We start from the raw sequence: 22,686 nt of genomic DNA, 5'->3' as shown, positions 1-22,686 counted from the left end.
GCGGTAGAATTCTCGCGCCCGAGCGCGAGACATTCTGCCCCCGGATTTTATTTACGCCGCGCTCGAGCGGTCAAAAGTTACCGCTCGGGCGCGGAGTGTTCTGCCCGAACACTACCTTTTCATACTTTGGCGCTCGGGCGGTCATTTTCTACTACCCGGGCGCCACCTCTTCTGTACAAATGTTCGTATTTGTACTGTTTTGGCGTCCGACCTCTCCACTCGAGCTCTTACAACGTCAATTCATATTCAATATTCATTTCCCAATTTCATTGTCACGATATACATCAAAGGTATAATCACATATCAAATTCATTGATTATCGATAATCATATAAGATTTACGATAATACGATACACGGTCCTTACAGTTATTATTGTCTTTCACTTATTTCATCAGATTGATTCCGCACCTATTATTGTAATCTAGGTGAAGGTATACGCAACAAGATAAACTACTATCTCTAATAGGATTTTAGTACCTCATAAACGAAAGAAAAACCAGTAGAGTTTATTCACCTCCCCTCTAAACTCAACTTCGATCCTCAACAAACTCTTTATTTTATTATCTCATCAATTCTGTGCTGATAGAGGCGGTTGTGAAACACATCAATCCTATTTCTTAAAAAATAAATGATTTTTTTTTCGCTTAATTTTTATGCAAAAAAATTTCCGATGGGCAATGTGTATATCCGGTCTCTAATTTGAGACCGAAACTTATAATCAATTGAATCGGAAATACACATCGCCCATCGGCCTCTGATTATTTTGGTGATGATCCATGCAGTGGAGGCCAGTCTCAGCCCCCCAGAGTTTGCTCATTATGGTCTTGCTGCTCATTAGTGTGATTATTTTCGAGATATAAATGATTATTTAAATAATTGAATATGATGTAGAATGGTAGTCGAAAAATAATATGTTTAGTCTTATTGATTGAGATTGTGATTAGAATTTTGATTAAAAGAAATATCATAATTTTGTCACTTAACTATGATGAAAGGTAGGACATATTATGAGTTTTTAAATTTATTTCCGTTTATACATACCTTAAAATCTTTAATTTGAGTTTACTTGTGATAAATAACTGTACGGCTGGAGTAGTTAGCAAAATAACATTGGTCAAATATTTTTTTAAAAATATGAACTTGTGTGTATTTGAAAACACTCAAAAACACTTGGAGATTTTTATTTTTTAAAAAAATTGAAGTTTGACCATGGTTATTCTCCCAAATATCCTCCACTACTTTTGTTTGATGTCATTTTAATTGTCCATGGGCGTCAATAATTTTTTTTGTGCATGGGAACTCGTAGCCGCTACGTTTCGGTAGGCATTTTGTAAATCAATGGGATAATGCAATAACTTGAAAACTACACTAGTCAGGTAAACCGGATTGGGCAAGTTATGTGCGATAGGATTGCCCGAGAATGTGTTAGTAGGATAAATCGAAATCCTAACAACTGATCAAGCGCTCAGCTATTTTTCAACTCGGACACCATTTGGAGGCTGCATCAATATTTTATTTTAACCATATGTGAAGTTAATTTGCTGATTTCTTTAATTATTTGGGTAGGTTTCCCGTGATAAGGTCTCACGGATTTATAATTGTTAGATGAGTTGGTCCGATTTATATCTGAAGCGAAAATTAATATTTTTGACATAAAAAAAGTAGTATTTTTTTCACAAATCGGGTCGGATAAGAAATCTTTCTCGCAAAATTGACTTGAATGACGATGTCAAATAAGTTTTTTTTGAATTATTTTCACCCTGCATTGCTTTTAATTTGTTGTTAATTCAAATAATGGATATTGGATCCTTTTCTTACTGTTTATATTTTCTTATGTTGCGTTGGGTAGAAGAATTTAATATGGTGAATTTCAAATTCTTTGATTTGTTTAGACGGACAAAAATCAAGTTGTTTTCAAATTTACTTTATATCAAGTTATATAAATTTAATAGTAATTTTGATATCTATATCTCTACTATCTATAAATAGGTTTATGAGATCTTACCTATGTTGACACTACCCTCACTTCATTTCAGCGGGTAAGATCTTGCCACACATACAATTTCAAAGAAAAAGTGGGTTCTATATATGCATGGGCAAATCTTGGTCATCCATCCTATCATGAGGGCAATGCCCACATGGATAAGATGAAATAAACCAAATAAATATGTGAGTTTGAATTGTGAATTTACTTAATTACCCTTTCACTCATTTACTTCATTAATGTTTTACTAAATTACCCTTTCACTAATCATTACTTCATTAACGTTTTGTTTATACTTTTACACACCATTACTTAGTTATTGTTTCATTTATTTATTTTGGTGATTTTTTAATTTTATTATTTAAGAGTTGAGATGAAAAATGAGAATAATTTTATTTCATTATTTTAGTTGAATTGATGAAAAGTATTACAAATACATTAGTATGATACTTTTTTATATTTTTAATTTAATAAATTGTGATATTAATTAATGTCTCAATATATATCTCAAGCTTACAATTTTCTAAGTAAAAGTATTATAAAAATTATGCGAGAGAATGTCATTTTTCTTATGATTTTTTTTTCCAATTAAAATGGATATTGAGAGCATACAGATTCTATATGCTCTTTTGCAAATTTTTTAATATTTTATTTGCAATATAATTTGATTATTTCGAGTTATTTCAACTTTATTCATAGAAAAAGAAATTAATGAAAAATTAAAAAGAATAAAAATTACTTTATACTTTTATATTAAATTTATGAGATAATCTTTATAATTTTTTTAATTAAGGTAATCTTTATAATAAATATGAATTAGCTAATTTATTATCATTTGTTAGAAATTAATTTTTTTATATATGATATTTTTAAACTGAATGTTACGTAAATGTGTTTTACTACACATATTTATTTGATTGATATTATTTTAAAATTTTATTTAACGTGAAATTATTAATCATCAGTATTAATTTTCAAATGATCTATTTTGGTATAAATTAACTATGTATAATATATATTTTAAAAAAGGAGAAAGTTAAACAAAATTCGCTAAGAGTTAAAAGTTAGCAAAAACAAAATTGATATTTAATTTAATAACAAGTTTGGGGGTTTTATTTTAACATCACTATGATAATTCAGTTAATTAAGAGAATTTTATTTGACAATCGCTATATGTACTTCATTTAAAAATTTGTGATTTTTGTTTTAGTAATTATTCATTATTCCATTAATATTATTTTTATTGTTTTCCATTATGAATAATATTTGCATGAAAAATATCTTTGTTAATTTGATAGAGCTATCATTATGTTATAAACACACGAATTGAAAAATGTTATATAAATAAATGAATATATTTGATTTATCTTCATCATGTATTTTTATTTATTGTGTTTTGATATATTTAGATTAAAAAATACTTATAAACAAGATGTTATTCAAACGATTTTAAAAATTATCTAAATCTTTATTTTTCATTATTAGTCACCTACATGCATCGCACGTGATCATTCCTAGTATTTCCAAATATACCAAATATGATTGTTATTTGAAAACCATCTCTCAAATCCCTCTTCAAATCAATTTCATCAATCCAAGTACTATTATTGTTGTTGTAATAAAGATAAATTGGAAAATTTACCCAATGCATATCGAAAAATAGCAGAAATGGCCGACTGATTCTCGTGTCATAAAAAATAATAATAACAAAATCAAAATACATTTTTTGCAACTAACTAACGACCATGAAATTTGAACTGGAAAAAAGCCCAAATTCAGTCAAGCCCACATAAAATCAAGCAAATTCACCAAATAAATCAGCTTTATGACTTGCAAAAATAAAAATAAAATTTTTGAGAATACATGTAATCCAAAACAAAATACACTTATGTCAATGCAGAAAATCTTAAATCAATTAGTAGAATCAACCCCTTCAAGCCAGCGAAATTTTACTCGTTCACTCTATTTAAGGAGCTCAAAAGACTAACACAGACACATTCACAATCAAAACTCGGCCTTTCAATCATTCAACAATGCTCGGACTGCGATGTCTTAAACTTTCGTCTGTTTTATTTGTTCTTTGTGTTTTGGGTCGGATAATGGATTGTCATGCTTTCGATCAAGAAAGGAAGATTTACATAGTGTATATGGGACATCTTGGTGAGAACGAAGGATCATTTTCGACATACCACTCGAACATGCTTCATGATATTGTTGATAGCAGGTATCGTAAATTTGTGTAAGATTTTCCATAAAATATAGGTATAGGATTTCAAAGAAAATATTAAAGTTTTCGTTTGTATTGTTCCTAATTTGTTCTTGTATATATCTCGAAGGTTTCTAAGTCAATCATTAGTCAGAAGTTACAGGCGGAGTTTCAACGGATTTGCCGCCTATCTCACACATGAAGAGCAGGAAAAGTTGGGAAGTAAACTTATGTTCTCTCAATTTTACTTATTATGCTTTCTTATTCCTAATGCTTTGCATTAAAAAGAGAGAATATAATGGATAGGTATGAAAGCGTATGTAATGTTTCAAAATGAAATCCAGGTAAGGAAGAAGTAGTATCAATTTTTCCTAGTATAGCTCTTCGTCCACAAACAACAAGATCATGGGATTTCATGGGACTCCAGGAAAATGCTCATCGAAATCCAACTGTCGAGAGTGACACGATTGTTGGGGTCATTGACACCGGAATATGGCCCGAATCAGAGAGTTTCGGTGACAAAGGCTTCAGCCCTCCTCCCAAGAAATGGAAAGGAGTGTGTAAAGGAGGACAAAATTTCACCTGCAATAAGTAAAATCCCTATTCTCGCAGTCATGTCCTGCATATTCTTGAAAACTTAATGTTAAGATTAAAATTTGGACCTAATTCAATCCCACACCCCTATCACGTCCAACACATAATGGTTGAACCCTGGCTCTGATACCATGTTAAAATTGGGACTTGGACCTAACTCAACCCCAAAAGCTAGCTCAAGGGAGGAGGATTGTCCAATCCCATATATACCACTCAAAGGTTATTTATTCAATCGATGTGGGACAATTAACACACCCCTCTCACGCCCAAGAATGAACATCTGGAGCGTGGAGTTTACAAATGACCCAATAATGGGCAGATCAGGTGGTCCAACACATTACGGTGGAACCTGAGCTCTGATAGCATGTTAAGATTGGAACTTGGACCTAACTCAACCCCAAAAGCTAGTTCAAGGGGGGAGGATTGTCCAAGCCAATATATACAACTCCCAAGTTATTTATCCAACCGATATGGGACAATTAACACTTAACAATGCATTTTGTGCGTGCAGCAAACTAATTGGAGCCCGGTACTACAACTCCTTTAAGCCGTCGGGAACTGATTCAGCAAGGGATATAGAAGGCCACGGATCTCATACAGCATCAACAGCAGCTGGGAACGTGGTTAAAGATGCCAGTTTTTATGGCATTGCAAATGGGACTGCAAGAGGAGGAGTACCATCAGCTAGAATCGCTGCATATAAAGTTTGTCGCCCTGATTTTGGGTGCCAGTCTGCAGATGTATTAGCTGCATTTGACGATGCTATAGCTGATGGAGTTGATATCATAACTGTCTCTCTTGGAAACCCCGAGCCAGTTGTGTTGGAGAAGGACGTGATTGCCATTGGATCACTTCATGCTTCACAAAAGGGTATTTTAGTTGTACAATCAGCTGGGAATTCAGGGCCTGGACTGGTTGCGAGCACCGTTCCATGGGTTTTCACAGTTGCAGCTAGCATTACTGACAGAGGTATCATCACCAAAGTGGTTCTTGGGAATGGAACTACAATTACGGTACGCGTGTTCTTAAAAATATTAGAATCATTTCTAAACTTCTATGCTCCGGCCATTTTGATGAAAGTTTACCTTGCCTTACAGGGAAAAGCTGTCAATCCTTTCGACTTGAAGGGGAAGAGTTTTCCCTTGGCATATGGGAAAGAAGTAACGAGCACATGCGAGGAAAAATATGCTAGGTTAATTAATTACAGGGAAAATAAGTTTTGTTCTTAAAAGTTTTCCAATTTTTGTTTTGTTCCGATAAGTTTTTAAAATTTCGTTTGGTACTAACTTTTATTTTTCGATGATTTTAATCCAATTGTTGACGTGTCATTAAGTTAACTCAGTAATTTTCGATGTCACATTAGTACTCTTGTAAATAAGACTGATTTTTTTAATAAAAAAAAATCAAAATCAGTATACTAAACTAAACTTTGAAAATTGAGTGGATCAAAACTCAAAATAAAAAAAAGTACTAAAAAGTTATTTTCTCTTTGTTCAATTATAAAAATTCTTACCACTGTTGTAACAAAACATAGACATAATCTTAATTTTCTGTTTGAAAATTTCAGGGGCTGTGATTTAGACTGTTTAGATAGAAGAAGAGTAAAAGGCAAGGTTGTGCTTTGCAACGAATTCGACGGCATGGAAGAAGCTTTCAGTGCTGGAGCAGTTGGTTCCGTCGTACCGTCAACAGACGCACATGATGTTTCCTTCGTTGTTCCCTTTCCAGCTTCTGGTTTAAGTCCGCAACGCTTCATTGACTTACTAGTCTACTTCAACTCTACAAAGTAAATCCCTGTCACGTCTCATTTTTCAAATTTCGAATATATTGGGTATGACAAATGTTTTACTAATCGATAATTCAATGCAGAAATCATACCGTGGACATACTCAAGAGCGAAGTTGTGAAAAATCTTAATGCCCCTTCTGTTGTTTCCTTTTCTTCAAGAGGCCCTAATATATTTTTTTCCAATATTTTGAAGGTACATAGTAAAAACTTATGTAATTACCGTATTTTAAGAAAGTATATAAGATAACATAGGAATGGTTATGTCCATGCAGCCAGATGTAACAGCCCCAGGAGTTGAAATTTTAGCCGCATTTTCGCCTTTGAGTTCACCTTCAGATTATCCGGAAGACAAGCGATCCGTGAAATATAGTATTTTATCCGGGACATCAATGTCTTGTCCTCACGTCGCTGGTGCTGCTGCTTATGTAAAATCATTTCACCCCAATTGGTCGCCTTCTGCAATCAAATCAGCTCTCATGACAACCGGTAATCCATGTTCCATTGAGTGAAATTTAAAGATGGTAGTCTCGTCATTCTTCTGTATGCTAACTGATTTTTTTTTACCTTCCAAATCATAGCATGGAGAATGAATGCCACCAAGGATCCAAAGGCCGAATTTTCTTACGGAGCAGGCCATATTGATCCTGTCAAAGCTGCTGACCCTGGCCTCGTCTATGAGATTTTACCCGATGATTATATCAAATTCCTTTGCAACTCTGGCTATGATGCGCCACCGCTGAGAAAAATATTCGGAATAAGCATCCGCTGTCCAGACAAGAAAACTTCCAACGACTTGAATTACCCCGCAATGACTTTTCGGTTCGTTAGTCCAAGTAATAACGAGAGTGCAACATTCTCAGCACGATTCAACAGAACAGTAACAAATGTAGGATCCAAAAACTCAATATACGAGGCAATTACTAGCAGTAGTTTGGATTATAACATCACCGTGAACCCTAGAATTCTTAAATTTAAGGAACTCAATCAAAAACAATCATTTGTAGTCACAATTAGTGGGAAGGTAAGTTCTAAGATAAAGTTAATGTCTGCATCATTGGAGTGGTCGGATGGCGTTCATAGTGTTAGGAGTCCAATCGTGATGTTTTCAAGTGACTTATAGATCAATTTCTATATACCAATAATAAATGTTTATTGCATGAATAAGACATGCAGGCATGTATTTTTTTGCATCCTAAAAATTTATTTGAATTCTTACATTAAGGATGTTGAAAGCCTTATTTTTCCTTGAACTTACCTAAAAAGATATGGCATACATGGGAAATCTCGGGCAGTCAGGCATAATAAAATAACTCAATATCATCGCCGTTGTAACTAAATTTAGAAAATTGAGCCCCAACACGATGTCCGAATTTGTGAATATTTGACCAGTGATCAAGGGCCCGATTCTCCTTACCAACCAATAACTTCCTAGATGAGCTTGTAACATAAGATTTGTCTAGTGTGATTTAACTAGATAACGTGATTTGTAAGTTCTTGTGTTAGCTCGAAAGTTTACCTAGTGCGCACTAAAAGGTAGCGGTTACGTCATAAAAAAAATTAGAAATTTGATTTAAAAATTTAACCAAATTAAAATATCTAATTTATTTCATATTTTAATAAATTTAGTTATTTAAATACATACATAATTTAAAAATTAAATTATAATCAATATGCGGTATAATAGGCATCTTAGTAAAATTTCATACAAACTTTACCCTAATTTGAGATGTATATATGTACCAATTGAGTCAATAATAAAAGTTTCTATATCAATTTGCTCCAGTCAAAAGGTCATGCGCCAAAATATTTTTTTCTTAAAAACAACTAGGGAAAATAACCAATATAATCATCTAGATTCTCATGTTTTCTGTTTTGATCCTTCAATATGTTAAACCTGTGCTTTATTCTTGTAACTTTATTTTTTGCTGGTTTTAGTGTCCTAATTTATCACCTTTTGTTCAAGTGTTTGACTCAATTCTGTCTGAATTCTCATTGTTGGTCTGCTAGTGGTTAAAATTATTTGTCAGACGCTTGTTTTCTGTTTTAACTTTTTCAAATGTCTGTGAAAGTCTTTTGTACCCCATAACTATCTCATTAAGTACAATGATTAAATCATCTCATATAAATTCATATAAGGTAATTCTGGAATGAGTGATCCCTGGTTGTTTTATTTGGTCTGATCATTTCATTTACAAGTTGAGTGGAATTTTCTCAGATCTCATTTGTTGTAGAACAAGTTTTAATTTAAATGGGCATATTTTTATCTAAATTAAGTTTTATAAATACTATATTAGGCCACATTGTCCAGATTAACATTCGTTTTATCTTTGGCAGTCCATTTCATTTTTGGTTTTTCTATCATTTGTGGAGCTTCTTCTGATATGGCTACGAGGGTGTTTGCTTTTAGGATCTTCATGAGTCCATCTGTTATGACGTACCAAATGTTATCTTCTTGAGCTGACAGGTGTGACTACATTCGAAAATTTCAATCATCATATTCCTCTTTTGAAAACATGGAAAACTTATTGAAAGAAGTCATATGAGTATATAAAATATTCAAAGATCAGATAAATCCGTTCTGATACAACTTATTTGGATCGAAAATAAGTTTAAAATGGGTGAATAAACTTATTTAAATCTTTTGACATATTTTGAAACCGTTAAGCCGAGTGAGCATCTGAAGTTAATTTTACAATCAAAATTAGTACGTAGAATAACTAAACTGATAAAGTGCATACCATATCAATATACAAAGAAAATAATAAACTCAGATAAAATCAGAATAGATAAGTAAGTGATTAAAAGTAAATAAGGGCAAGAGTTTGTTTATGGAAGCTCGAACACAAAACCTCTACGTCTCCCTTTTTGTTTTTAGAAGAATTTCACTAGAAGATTTGATATGCACAACTCATTATACAAACCCACTTTAGCTTGGTTCACCATCTTATTGAGCTTAAACTCCTAAAAACCATCCAAACAATTCAATCTGTTCAGAAAAAAATTTATTACAGTTACAATGATTCTCACAAAAAAATTAAGCTCATCAATACAAAATATAAATGAGAACAAATGATTGCTCAGAATGATCCTTAAATGATATGGTAAAACTATTTAGCTTGTGCATATCGGGTCGAAATAATTTCAAAATGCAATTCTTCGTAAAGTTCTCTTATGCGTCCATTTTATATAGATGTTGATCAAACGTTCATAAAAAGTCCAAATTTTTTTCTTAATAAATTCATTTCAAGTTTATTTCCGTAAAATAGCATATCTTTAATTATTACAGTCATATCTTTATCTATATTTTAAATTGAATCATAAATTTTTTCTATATTTTAATTACTATGTTACTCTTAATTAAAAAAATATGGAAATCATTAATTTGATTTTTTTTTAAAACAAAATCAGATAATTAACACGTAATGCATACAAAAAGGACGCTAGTATTAGTAATATATATAATATTGTGTATAACTTGATTGGGTTACCAATTAAATATAATTATTGAAAATCAAACTAATTTAATTTATTTCTAAGTAAGAAGATTAAGTAAATATTTTCGTTAAACAAAGACAGTTGAATAAAATTTTTTAGAAAAAAAATATAATCAAAATATGAATAACAAATATTTTCCCCTAAACTTCATTTTATTTGTTTTTCGAATTTTTAAAAAATTAATAAAATGAAATAAACTAACTTATATGTTTCAAATTAATCATAGATATAATGAATTAACCAAATCAAGTTACGCATACAATTTTAGTTTATGGTTGATATTTAATTTGAGTAAAGCAATGTTTTATATATCTTTTGTAAAATTCGAGATAAAATATAAGATATAGTAAACTTTCGCAAACATAATAATTTCAATAGTTATTGCCAACATATAAATTCGGGAGTTCCATCAAGATTTTATATATTAATAAAATCATAATTAACAAAATTGATTCCATTCATTTACAAGGTAAAAATTTATGTGAAACGGTCTCATGAGTCGTATTTGTGTTACGGATCTCTTATTTGTGTCACACATGAAAAAATATTATTTTTTATGTTAAGAATATTACTTTTTTTTTGTGAATATGGGTAGGGTTGACCCGTCACACAGATTATGGTCCGTGAGACGGTTTCACATAAGACTCACTTCATTTACAATTGGTTTATCAAGAGATAACTTTTTATCTTTACTATGCAAAATCTTTGTATAATATCTATTATATTTAATTTGCTTTAATATGCAATCCCTGTCCATTTTTGCATTGACCAAAAGTAAAAATAAAAATTAAAAATCAAAGGCATCTTTTTGGCAACTCAGTAAAAGTCTGAGATTTTGTTAATTAAAAAAGAGGTCAAAATTTAGCCATGAAATCAGTACAGGGGAAATTATAATCTTGACAATATGGCTTCCAAAAAAAAGATTCACTTATGGTAAAGCACGAATATTATTCAATCAACGGAATATTAATCAATTCTTGAGTGAAATTTCACTCTATTTAATTAAGGATGTCAATGGGCTAAACATAAACAGACGTTCATATTGAAAACTTAGTCGAACTTTGTTTGAAATTTCAATCATTCTACGATGGATAGGCTGCATTCACTGAAACTTTCCTACGTTGTATTTGTTCTTTGTCTTTTGAGTTTGACGGCCGGTTGTCTTGCTTCCGATCAAGAAAGGAGGGTTTATATAGTGTACATGGGAAATCCCGGTGAAAGCGAACAATCCACGTCCGCGTACCACCAAAATATGCTTCAAGAAGTTGTGGACACAAGGTACCATGAACAATTTTAACGTTATTTGAATTCATTTTCTCGATTTAATCCCAAACCTTTCGGTTCTCTCTTTAGTCTTAAACATTTATAAATTTCGATCGGTCTTTTCATCAATTTAATGTTTAAAACTAACAGTAGACATGACATGTACCCAAAACGACTCCACTTGTTGAAACAACCGAGTCTTTTCCCAAAAAAAATGGGATTTAAAGAAAAATGATATAACCTTTTGTGTGTTGAAACTTGAAAATCACAGCGAATACAACTTAACAAACTGCAGAACAGTTCAGTGTGATGCAATACTCTAGTATTATTTTATTTCTTTAATTTTTTGATTGATTAAATTTACATGACAACTGCATACATATTTATTTTGGCCTATTCGCGATGTTGGACCGCTGTGTTGTCAAAACGGAGTAGGTAGGTATCTTTTAATTTTTGGTAATTTTAATCTTCTTTTTTTTTTATGATTAATTGCTGCAGATAGACATCCAACATCCCATTCAGTTTTCTGAACTTCCAACATGCCATTCAACTCATTCTTGAAATTTTCTTGTGTTTCTTAAAGGTTTCAAGGTAAATCATTAATCAGAAGTTATACGAGGAGTTTCAATGGATTTGCTGCATATCTCACAAATGAAGAGCAGGAAAAGATAGCAAGTAAACGTCTATCATCTCCATATTCACTTATTTCGCTTTCTAATTCCCAATGGTATGCCTGCAAAAGAAAAAAATCAGTTAAGTTGGAAGTTTATGCAATTTGAAATCCAGGGAAGGAGGAAGTAGTATCAATTTTTGCCAGTACAACTCTTCAACTACAAACAACGAGATCATGGGATTTCATGGGATTATCTGAAAATGTTCATCGAAATCCCTCAGTCGAGAGTGATACGATTGTTGGCGTCTTTGACACCGGAATATGGCCCGAATCAGAGAGTTTCAATGACAAAGGCTTCAGCGCTCCTCCCAAGAAATGGAAAGGAGTGTGTAAAGGAGGACAAAACTTCACTTGTAACAAGTAAAATCCCTTTCTCATTGTCATTTCTATATGCTTGATATTTTAACCATGCATTTTGTGCGTGCAGCAAACTAATAGGAGCTCGGTACTACAACTCGGATATGCCGTCGGAAACTGATTCGGCAAGGGATACTGATGGCCACGGATCTCATACAGCATCAACAGCAGCTGGAAACTACGTAAAAGAGACCAGTTTTTATGGCATTGCTAATGGGACTGCACGAGGAGGTGTACCATCTGCTAGAATCGCTGTATATAAAGCTTGTTTTTCGGATTGCAAGTCTGAAGATATATTGGCTGCATTTGACGATGCTATAGCTGATGGAGTTGATATCATAACCATCTCTATTGGATATTTTGTGCCACAAACATTGTACAACGACGTGATTGCTGTCGGGGCGGTTCACGCTACCCAGAAGGGTATTTTAGTTGTACACTCAGCAGGGAATACGGGACCTGAACATCCTCTTACAAGCATCGTTCCATGGATTTTCACTGCTGCAGCTAGCACTACAGATAGAGCTATCATCACCAAAGTTGTTCTTGGGAATGGAGCCATAATTAAGGTTTGCATTTTCCTGAAAATATACGATTCGTTACTAAATCTTTTGAGCTCCCATTTTGATTATATTTACCATTTCTAACAGGGAAAATCGGTCAATACCTTCGACTTGAAGGGGAATAGTTTTCCCTCAGTATACGGGAAAGAAGTGACGAGCACATGCAGTGAACGGGATGCTCAGTTAGTTAGACTCTTGAAATTCTTAGCATGGTTATGACAAAACATAGATATCATATTATAATTTTAATTTTCGGTTTGAAAAATGCAGGTCATGCCGTAAAAACTGTTTAGATAAAAGAAAAGTAGAAGGCAAGGTTGTGCTTTGCAACATGTACAGTGGCATGGAAAAAGCCTTGAGTGCTGGAGCAGTTGGTTCCGTCGTACCGACTTTAGAGCTTCTTAATGTTTCCTTTGTCGTTCCATTTCCAGCTTCTAGTTTAAGCCAATTAAGCTTCAGTGACGTACACGGCTACTTCAATTCTACTAAGTTAATCTGATATTCAAATTAACATATAGAGAGACTCCAGGATAACAAATCATTTATACTGATCAATCTTTGATGCATGCAGAAATCCAACTCTTAGCATACTCAAGAGCGAAGTCGAGAAAAATCTTGATGCACCCTCCGTCGCTTCATTTTCTTCAAGAGGCCCAAACGTCATTTTTCCGAATATTTTGAAGGTACATTGCTAATAAAATACATCTATTCCCACATTTGTGAATGTATACATGAAGACATTGGACTAAAACTGTACATACAGCCAGATCTAACAGCCCCCGGAGTTGAAATCTTAGCAGCCTATTCACCTTTGAGTTCACCTTCAGATGATTCTGAAGATAAACGCTCTGTGAAATACAGTATATTATCCGGGACATCAATGTCTTGCCCTCATGTTGCTGGCGCAGCTGCTTACGTCAAATCATTTCACCCTGATTGGTCACCTTCCGCAATCAAATCAGCTCTCATGACAACCGGTAATTCTTGTTTCTCTACTGAAATTTAAATGTTGTTGTTGCATCATTGCTTTGTACGCTAATATATTGTTTTGGCTCATCTGATAGCGTGGAGAATGAATGCCACCAAGGATCCAAAAGCTGAATTTTCTTATGGTACGGGCCATATTGATCCGATCAAAGCTGCTGATCCAGGCCTCGTATACGAGATCTTAATTGCTGACTATATCATATTTATGTGCAACTCTGGATACAATGCATCAAAACTAAGCATAATATTTGGAGAAACTATCCGCTGCCCTGACAAGAAAACAACATCCAACGATCTGAATTATCCTGCCATGACTTTTAGAGTTACGACGGGTAGAACGAACACGAGCACGCCATACTCAGTGGAGTTCAACAGGACAGTAACAAATGTAGGATCCCCAAACTCAACATACAAAGCAATAACCAGCACAAGTTTGGATTATAATATCACCGTTAATCCTAGCACCCTTAATTTCAAGGCATTGAATGAAAAACAATCTTTTGTTGTTAGTATTAGCGGGAAGTTAAGTGATAGGAAAATGTTGTCTGCATCGTTAGTGTGGTCCGATGGCGTCCATAGTGTCAGGAGCCCGATTGTTATATATCCACATCAAGCATAGATGAAGAATTGATTATTTCTATCTTATCAATAATAAAGTTATATTACATGAAGCAATCCAGCATCTTTTCATAGTATGTAAAAAAAAATTATTGCTGATAGTCTGTTAATGAACAGAATCACGGCCATTTAGACTGTAGAAATTTGATTGAAAATGCTGAATAAAATGTCAAGAAACATCAAAGTGACGAAGAAAAACAATCCAAAAATATGTCTAAAAGAACTTTTCAAAAAAATATGCGATTTTTCTTAAGCTCAAACCACTATTTATAATCTCCAAAGAGGTGAGCTGAAAGGTCCTAAACATAGCCATCTTTAAATGACGTAATTATCTTTTATTTAGATGTTACAACTCTTTTTTTGAATCCTCTTTTTTTTTTCTTGAGATCGTCTCACTCAAGTTTTTGAATCCTTTTTTTCCGCTTTATTTTTGAGTTTATGACTTATATATAATATGTGATAATTACTGATAATTGTCCATTAATTTCCTTATACGATGATAACAATTTTCGGGTCTTTATAGAAGCACTAATCTAAAAAATAGTTGAAACACTTTCGATTAATCTCAACATATATAGGCAATTATTATCATGGCCCATTGTAGGGGCTAACCCCAATATTTATACTATGACAATAATATAAATATTTAATTCTTTAAGTCACAAAAAAAAAAATCGTTCACCCATCGGATTTTTACGCAATTATTTCTCAAAATAGATTTTAATTAGCAGAATGCAATATAATATATAATCTGTTAAATGCACAGAATATTAATATAATAAATTGATATGGATAAAATAAATTGGCGCTTCGTATCATTATTAATGAAATTGCAATTTAAAAACATAAAAATAACTAAACGATAAATAAATTAAGAGACTGACAGATTAATATAACCTATATGTATCTTGCGTCGATTTTTTATTTATAAATTTTTTCATGTAAAATTTAGGCCCCTAAAAATAATTCCCAGGGTCGTCCCGATTTTATACTAAGAGATATATTCTCGTTTTTTGTTTTGTATAAATAATAGGTCGATCATCTCATTTGAAAACAAAAAATATATGTTCCATCAATATTTTTCTATATTGATGGAATCTATATTTTTGCCGTATATTTTTCTATAAAATATAGGTCGTCATGTATATTTTTCTATTTATATAAACACATCGGAAGTAAAACTCTCGATGTAGCATAGACTCACCTCAAAAACCACCCATTTTGCCGTATTATGCAGCATGTGCGAAGTAGCATCATGTACACTAATAACCAACATACACGATAATTTGAATGCATAAATTTTTAACGTAATTATTAAAATTATATTTTAAGTTATTGATTACGATTTAAGTAATTATTTAGTTATTTTTATAATTTACTAAAATATTTGGTATAATATCTTTTATTAGATTGAAAAAGAGTATTTTTGTCTTTCTATTAAAGATCAAAGTAGTTATTATAAGGTGTGGGGCCCGTGCTCCTGATTAATATTTAATGACCAAACAACCAGGATTTATTAATGTAAACAGCGAAAGCGATTAAAATTTTCTCATTTTGGGCCTACAGAAATTTCGGCATGACCTATTCGTAAATAGGACATCCCAAAAATATCAAAATATCACAACAACATTTCTATACTCGAAATAAAGTCATAACATCAATTCACAAACCTATAGCCGCACTGGCCAGGACTAAACACATGCAGAGCCGGCAAGGCTCGATCACACAACTATCAATTCAAAACATCGTAAAAATAACAGTACAGCTACACGGGGCATCTCCCCGGTAAATGTATGACTCCATAATATAGTATATATATATCTGGGAACTCTCAACCACGACTCGACGACTGGGCACCACTACCTGACGCTCCACCAGACGCGTCAAATCCTCCTGAATAACCTGCTATGGCATCAAAAACAACCACAGCATAAAAAGAAACGAGGGGTCGGGCCCCAGTACGACGAACCAGTAATATTACGACAAATATAACTGACATGAAATAAAGTCAAGTAAAATGCGATGCAATGCAATGTAATGCAATGCGTGTCGGTAGCAACGAAATAATGGATACCAAAATGGAGTCCAAATGAATCGCATCAACAACAGTAACAGTGGCCACCCGTGCCAGGACTGCAGCAACGTAATAACATGCCGCCGCTCATCCATGCACGTAGCATCGAGGGTACGGGTGCGACCCGCTCAGTCCTCATGCAAGTCATCAGGAGTGCTAATCCTACCCACCCACTCCATCGATGACGCTACAACTCGATAGATCAGTAACAATAGCAATCAACGGAGTCAAGGCTCGAAATGCTATGCCCTAATGAGATCAACTCAAATAAATGCGTGAATGCAATCACGTTATTCACAAAAGCACATAAAGCACGCCACAACTCATACATAATACTTAACGTCATTTCACATCACTATAGACGTCATAATAAAACAGTTCATGCGTACCTCAACTGAACCCTTAATTTACCACTGAATTTCTTAAGGATTTCTGAATAATCCAATCCTGTGGCAAATAATACATTTCATATCAACTTCAATTTATTATTCCAATATTCACTAATTTAGCCTAAAATTCCGAAAATCCATAATTTAGGCTTTCATATTTCCAAATTCATATACGACTATTCTACAGTATCGAAACACCTAATTATTGAACACTAAAATTCGAAAACCCAATTTTAAATTTCTGAATTTTCGAAATTAATCCCAAATAAATTCCGAAAATCTGATAGATACCTCAAATCGGCTCAATTCTCGTACCTACAATCAATAATATAACAATTATCAATATTGGTACCAAATTTAACCCAACAAAAATACAACCACCTTGCTGGAATCATGATTTGTACCTCAATATATATACCAAAACGAAGCTTATGACATAGGGAACAAAATCCCTCAGTCAATTTCCGAATTCCGGCGACGTACGGGCGGCAATTCGACGGAGAAAGAGAATACGGGTTTTCGAAACGGGTCGAGAAACCTTTCAATATGGGTACCAAAACGTAGCCCTCGTCGAGAGCTTTCAAACCGTATATTTACTTGAATTTTTCGGCGACCGGAGCGGCTAAAATCGAAGGTCAAAGTTTCGAAATTGAAGAAAAATGAAAAACGAAGCTGGCGGAAGTTACGGGAAGGAGAAAGCGCTTCTGATCTTCTTTTTCTTTTTCTTTTTACATTATTTTATATCTATTTTTTTTTTATATATTAATTACTAAATGGGCTGGGCTTGGGCTAACGGGCTGGGCTCTCACATTCTCCCCTACTAATAAAAGATTTCGTCCTCGAAATCTAGCATACATAACATTTATACAAAAGTGGTTTATAAACATTTACCACTGATAGTACATTGGGAAATCAGAATACATGGAATAATTTATTACATTTTCAAACAAATGAGGCCATTCCTGACGCATCTTAGCCTCTAATTCCCATGTAGCTTCTTCTCTCCCATGTCTACTCCACTGCACCATAACCAGTGGAATCGTCTTATTCCTCAGTTGCTTCTCTTTGCGATCAAGGATTTGCACTGGATGTTCAACATAGCTAAGGGAACTATCCAACTCCACCTCATCAGTCCTCAAGACATGAGAAGGATCTGGCTCATACTTTCGTAACATAGATACATGAAACACATCATGTATCGCAGACAAACTCTGCGGTAAGTCCAAACGATAAGCCAAAGTGCCAATCCTCTCAACAATCGCATATGGACCAATATAACGCGGAGCTAGTTTCCCTTTGCGCCCAAATCTCATAGTACCACGAAACGGTGATACTTTCAAGAAAACCTGATCGCCAACCTGAAATTCTAAAGGCCTACGCCTTTTATTAGCATAACTGGCTTGACGATCCTGAGCTGCTTTCATTCTTTTCCTGATCATTTCAACCTTCTCTTTCATTTCTTGAATAAATTCTGGCATTGACATTTGTCTTTCTCCTACATCTTCCCAGCATATCGGAGATCTACACTTTCTACCGTACAAAGCTTCAAATGGTGCCATTCCGATGGTTGCTTGGAAGCTGTTATTGTAAGAGAACTCAACAAGTGACAATGATTCCTGCCAACCACCCCTGAAATCCATCACGACTGCTCGCAACATATCCTCGAGTGTCTGAATGGTCCTTTCAGACTGACCATCTGTCTGTGGGTGATATGCAGTACTCATCGCCAGCTTTGAACCCAATGCTGATTGCAAACTACCCCAAAACTTCGAAGCAAACCTGGGATCACGATCTGATACTATGGTTACGGGCACACCATGCAATCTCACCACATGATCGATGTACATTTTCGCCATTTTCTTATAAGTACAAGTACGATCATAAGGAATAAAGTGGGCTGATTTAGACAATCTATCAACAATCACCCAAATCGCATCACAACCACGATTAGAACGAGGTAGGTGTGTCACAAAATCCATAGCAATGTGCTCCCAATTCCACTGTGGTACTTCAAGACTATGTAACATACCACCAGGTCTCATTCTCTCAGCTTTAACCTGTTGGCACGTCAAACATCTAGCCACAAAATCAGAAATCTCTTTCTTCATACCTTCCCACCAGTAATGAGATTTCAAGATATGATACATCTTTCTCATTCCAGGATGAACACTGTGTCGACTACAATGAGCTTCACGAAGTATAGATTCTTTCAAATCTATCAAATTCGGAACCACAAGTCTACCTTGATAGCGCAGACATCCATCTGAAGCAACACTGAACTTTTCTGATTGACCTGTCTGAGTCAATTCTTTCAATCTATGAACATGCGGATCAGTTCTCTGTGCTGCTTTGATTTTAGAAACAATTTGTGGTTCAACTTGTATAGATGAAACTATAAAGTAGTCGCCCTTAGACTGATAAGTCCATCCTGAAGTTCCCAAATGCTCATGAATCTTTGAAATAGTCAAAGATGTCAACATTTTAGGCTGAACCTTTCTGCTCAGAGCATCTGCAACTTGATTCATTCGCCCTGGTTGGTACTGAATCTCACAATCAAAGTCTTTAAGTAATTCCAACCATCGACGCTGTCTCATGTTCAAGTCAGACTGTGTAAAAAGATACTTCAGACTCTTGTGATCAGAATAAATCACAAACTGTTCTCCGTACAGATAATGACGCCATATCTTCAATGCAAACACAATGGCAGCTAACTCCAAATCATGAACTGGATATCGAGTCTCATGTGACTTCAATTGACGAGAAGCATACGCAATCACTCGCCCATTTTGCATCAAAACACAACCCAGTCCATTTAAAGAAGCATCTGTACAGACAACAAATCCACCTGAGCCTGAAGGCAAAGCTAGCACTGGAGATGTGGTCAACTTTTCTTTTAAAGTCCGAAAACTAGACTCACATTCTGCAGTCCATACAAAACGTCGATCTTTCTGTGTCAACTGGGTCATAGGTCTAGCTATTCTAGAAAATCCTTCAATGAAACGCCTATAGTACCCAGCTAATCCCAAAAAGCTTCGAATCTCAGACACATTGGTTGGTTTAGGCCAATTGATAACAGCTTCAACTTTATTAGGATCAACAGATACTCCTTGTGCAGATATAACATGGCCTAAAAATAAAACTCTGTCCAACCAGAACTCACACTTAGAAAATTTGGCGTACAATTGCGCTTCTCTGAGTGTTTGGAGAACTAATTTCAAATGTTCTTTGTGCTCTGTTTTTGACTTAGAATAAATCAAGATGTCATCAATGAAAACGATAACAAATTTATCTATGAATTCCCGGAATACACGATTCATTAAATCCATAAAAACCGCTGGAGCATTAGTCAAACCAAACGGCACGACTAGGAATTCATAGTGTCCATAACGTGTCCGAAATGCTGTTTTAGGAACATCTTCCTCTCGGACTCTGAGCTGATGGTATCCGGAACGAAGATCAATCTTGGAATACACAGAAGTACCCTGCAACTGATCAAACAAGTCGTCAATACGCGGCAGAGGATACTTATTCTTCACAGTAGCCCGGTTCAACTGCCGATAATCGACGCACATTCTCATCGTTCCGTCTTTCTTCTTTACAAACAATACTGGAGCTCCCCAAGGTGACATACTGGGTCTGATATAGCCTTTCTCCAGTAAATCCTGTAACTGTTCCTTGAGTTCTTTCAACTCTGTTGGAGCTAAACGATATGGTGCTCTAGAAATAGGATTTGTCCCTGGCATTAATTCAATGCTAAGATCTATTTCCCTTTGAGGCGGAAAACCTGGAATCTCATCAGGAAATACATCTGGAAAATCCTTGACAACGGGAATGTCTGAAACTTTCAATCGTTCTTCCCGTGTTGCATCAAGAGCATAGATCAAAAATCCTTCATTGCCGATTGACAACAACCTGAACATTTCCATTGCAGATACTAATGGAATTCGAGACTGTGAATCATAACCATAAAAATTCCATTTGCTGCCATAATACGGTCTAAATCTGACAACTCCATGGAAACAATCCACAGTAGCTCGATAATTCGTCAATATATCCATACCGAGGATACAGTCGAAATCAGACATAGCTAATTTGATTAGATTAGTTATCATAATATTATCCTCAAATCTAATCACACAGTTCAAAACTATCTCATGGGACATCAAGTATACACCGGCAGGAGTAGCAACTGACACAGTATCCAACAAAGGAATAGTAGCAATCTCATGCTCATCAACAAATGCGGCAGATAAAAATGAATGAGATGCTCCTGTGTCTATCAATATGCGTGCAGGATAGTCAAAAACATAGCAAATACCTGCAATCACTCCTCCTGGTGCATCCTGAGCCTGATCCTGAGTCAATGCATGGACTCTAGCCTGCTGTGGCACTGTAAATTGTTGCTGAGGAGGACCTCTAGGCGGTGGATAACCAGATTGCTGAAATGACTGTGCAGGAGCATGTGGCTGGAAAGCTGGTACTCGGGGAACTTGTCCAGACTGTTGTGGCTGAAATTGCTGTCTTTGTGCATTAGGACATACTCTGGCGAAATGTCCAACTTGACCACAAACGTAACAAGACCCCTGAACTCCTACACATTGGGAACTAAAATGTCGACCACCACATCGGTCACAATGCACAGTGCTAGACGACCCAACAGAACCTCCCCCTCGTGCACTGCCTGAACTGGAGGAGCTGGATTGAGACTTTTTCTTGAATTGCTTTCCTTTTGCCTTGTACCTCTGCTGTTTGGGTTGTTGGTATGACTGTACAGGCTGATATGGAGGTAAATCCACTGGCATTGACATACTACTCCCAGATCCCTGAGAAACAGATGATGGACCTGGCTGGGGATCTCCTCTAAGCAAACTTGCTTCAATTTTCTTCGCCTTTTCCACTGCTTGAATATACGTATTAGGCGATCCAGTCATCACCAACGTATGAACAGTCCGCTGCAACCCATGCAGAAAACGTGATAGTTTAGCCTGATCATTCCTGGCAACATGTGGAACATAGGGCAAAAGAGCAGAAAACTGTGAAGCATATTCCACCACTGATTTGTTGCCCTGTACCAACTGATTGAACTCTTCTTCTTTAGCAGCATAATATGATGGCGGTGCATATTCCTGGGTAAAGTGAGCACGAAAAGCATCCCAAGTAATACTTTCACCAGAGTCCTTCATTGCTTCTTCTGTGGCTTCCCACCAGAGTTGTGCTCGATCTTTAAGTTGGTAGATGGCAAGCTTCAATTTAATATCTTGGGAATACTCCAACAAATTAAATAGATGATTTATACTTTTCAGCCAGCTTGATGCTTTTTCTCCGCTCTCGTTGCCAAAGAATTTTGGAGGACGTAATTCTTGAAACTGAGAAATTATTAACTGCATTCCTCCAACTTTCTGTGTCAGCTGTTCCACTTCTTGCTCAATCGCTACCTGTCTAGCTCCAGGTCTTTCAAGTCGAGGAGGTTCTTGGTTAACTTCTTCTTCAACATTTTGAGCGACTTGTCCTCGAGGTCGACCACGTCTACCTCTAATGATATCTGCAAGTCCTCGAACATTTTGCGCCTCAGATTCTTGTGCTATTTCTTTTCCTTTTCTACCTCTTCCTCCAGGTGCCATTCTACAAGACACGAGGATTAAATCCACAGGCAGATAACAGGTAAAAGAAATTTATAGGCAATTTTTTTTTTTA

General features: G+C 35.0%; 2 protein-coding genes across 2 annotated transcripts; both read left to right on the top strand.

Annotated features, from left to right (window-relative positions):
• Positions 1–4,043: 4,043 nt before the first annotated feature.
• On the top strand, positions 4,044–7,745 carry LOC140816710 (subtilisin-like protease SBT4.3). Its single transcript, XM_073176128.1, has 9 exons — positions 4,044–4,209; positions 4,322–4,413; positions 4,536–4,782; positions 5,297–5,798; positions 5,883–5,977; positions 6,353–6,571; positions 6,655–6,766; positions 6,846–7,059; positions 7,152–7,745. Exons 1-9 carry the CDS (start codon positions 4,085–4,087, stop codon positions 7,691–7,693), a joined length of 2,148 nt encoding a protein of 715 aa, XP_073032229.1. The 5' UTR covers positions 4,044–4,084; the 3' UTR covers positions 7,694–7,745.
• Positions 7,746–11,117: 3,372 nt separating this feature from the next.
• On the top strand, positions 11,118–14,646 carry LOC140816967 (subtilisin-like protease SBT4.3). The gene is made up of 9 exons (XM_073176487.1): positions 11,118–11,346; positions 11,915–12,006; positions 12,118–12,364; positions 12,432–12,930; positions 13,012–13,106; positions 13,195–13,413; positions 13,496–13,607; positions 13,688–13,901; positions 13,989–14,646. The coding sequence occupies exons 1-9, from the start codon at positions 11,156–11,158 to the stop codon at positions 14,528–14,530; spliced, it is 2,211 nt and encodes a 736-aa protein (XP_073032588.1). The 5' UTR covers positions 11,118–11,155; the 3' UTR covers positions 14,531–14,646.
• The last annotated feature ends 8,040 nt before the right edge of the window (positions 14,647–22,686 follow it).

The sequence above is a fragment of the Primulina eburnea genome, chromosome 16, assembly GCF_022965805.1.
Source record: "Primulina eburnea isolate SZY01 chromosome 16, ASM2296580v1, whole genome shotgun sequence".
Taxonomy (NCBI): Eukaryota; Viridiplantae; Streptophyta; class Magnoliopsida; order Lamiales; family Gesneriaceae; genus Primulina; species Primulina eburnea.
Note: the sequence above shows the minus strand (reverse complement) of the source record. Positions and strands in the feature narration are given on the sequence as shown.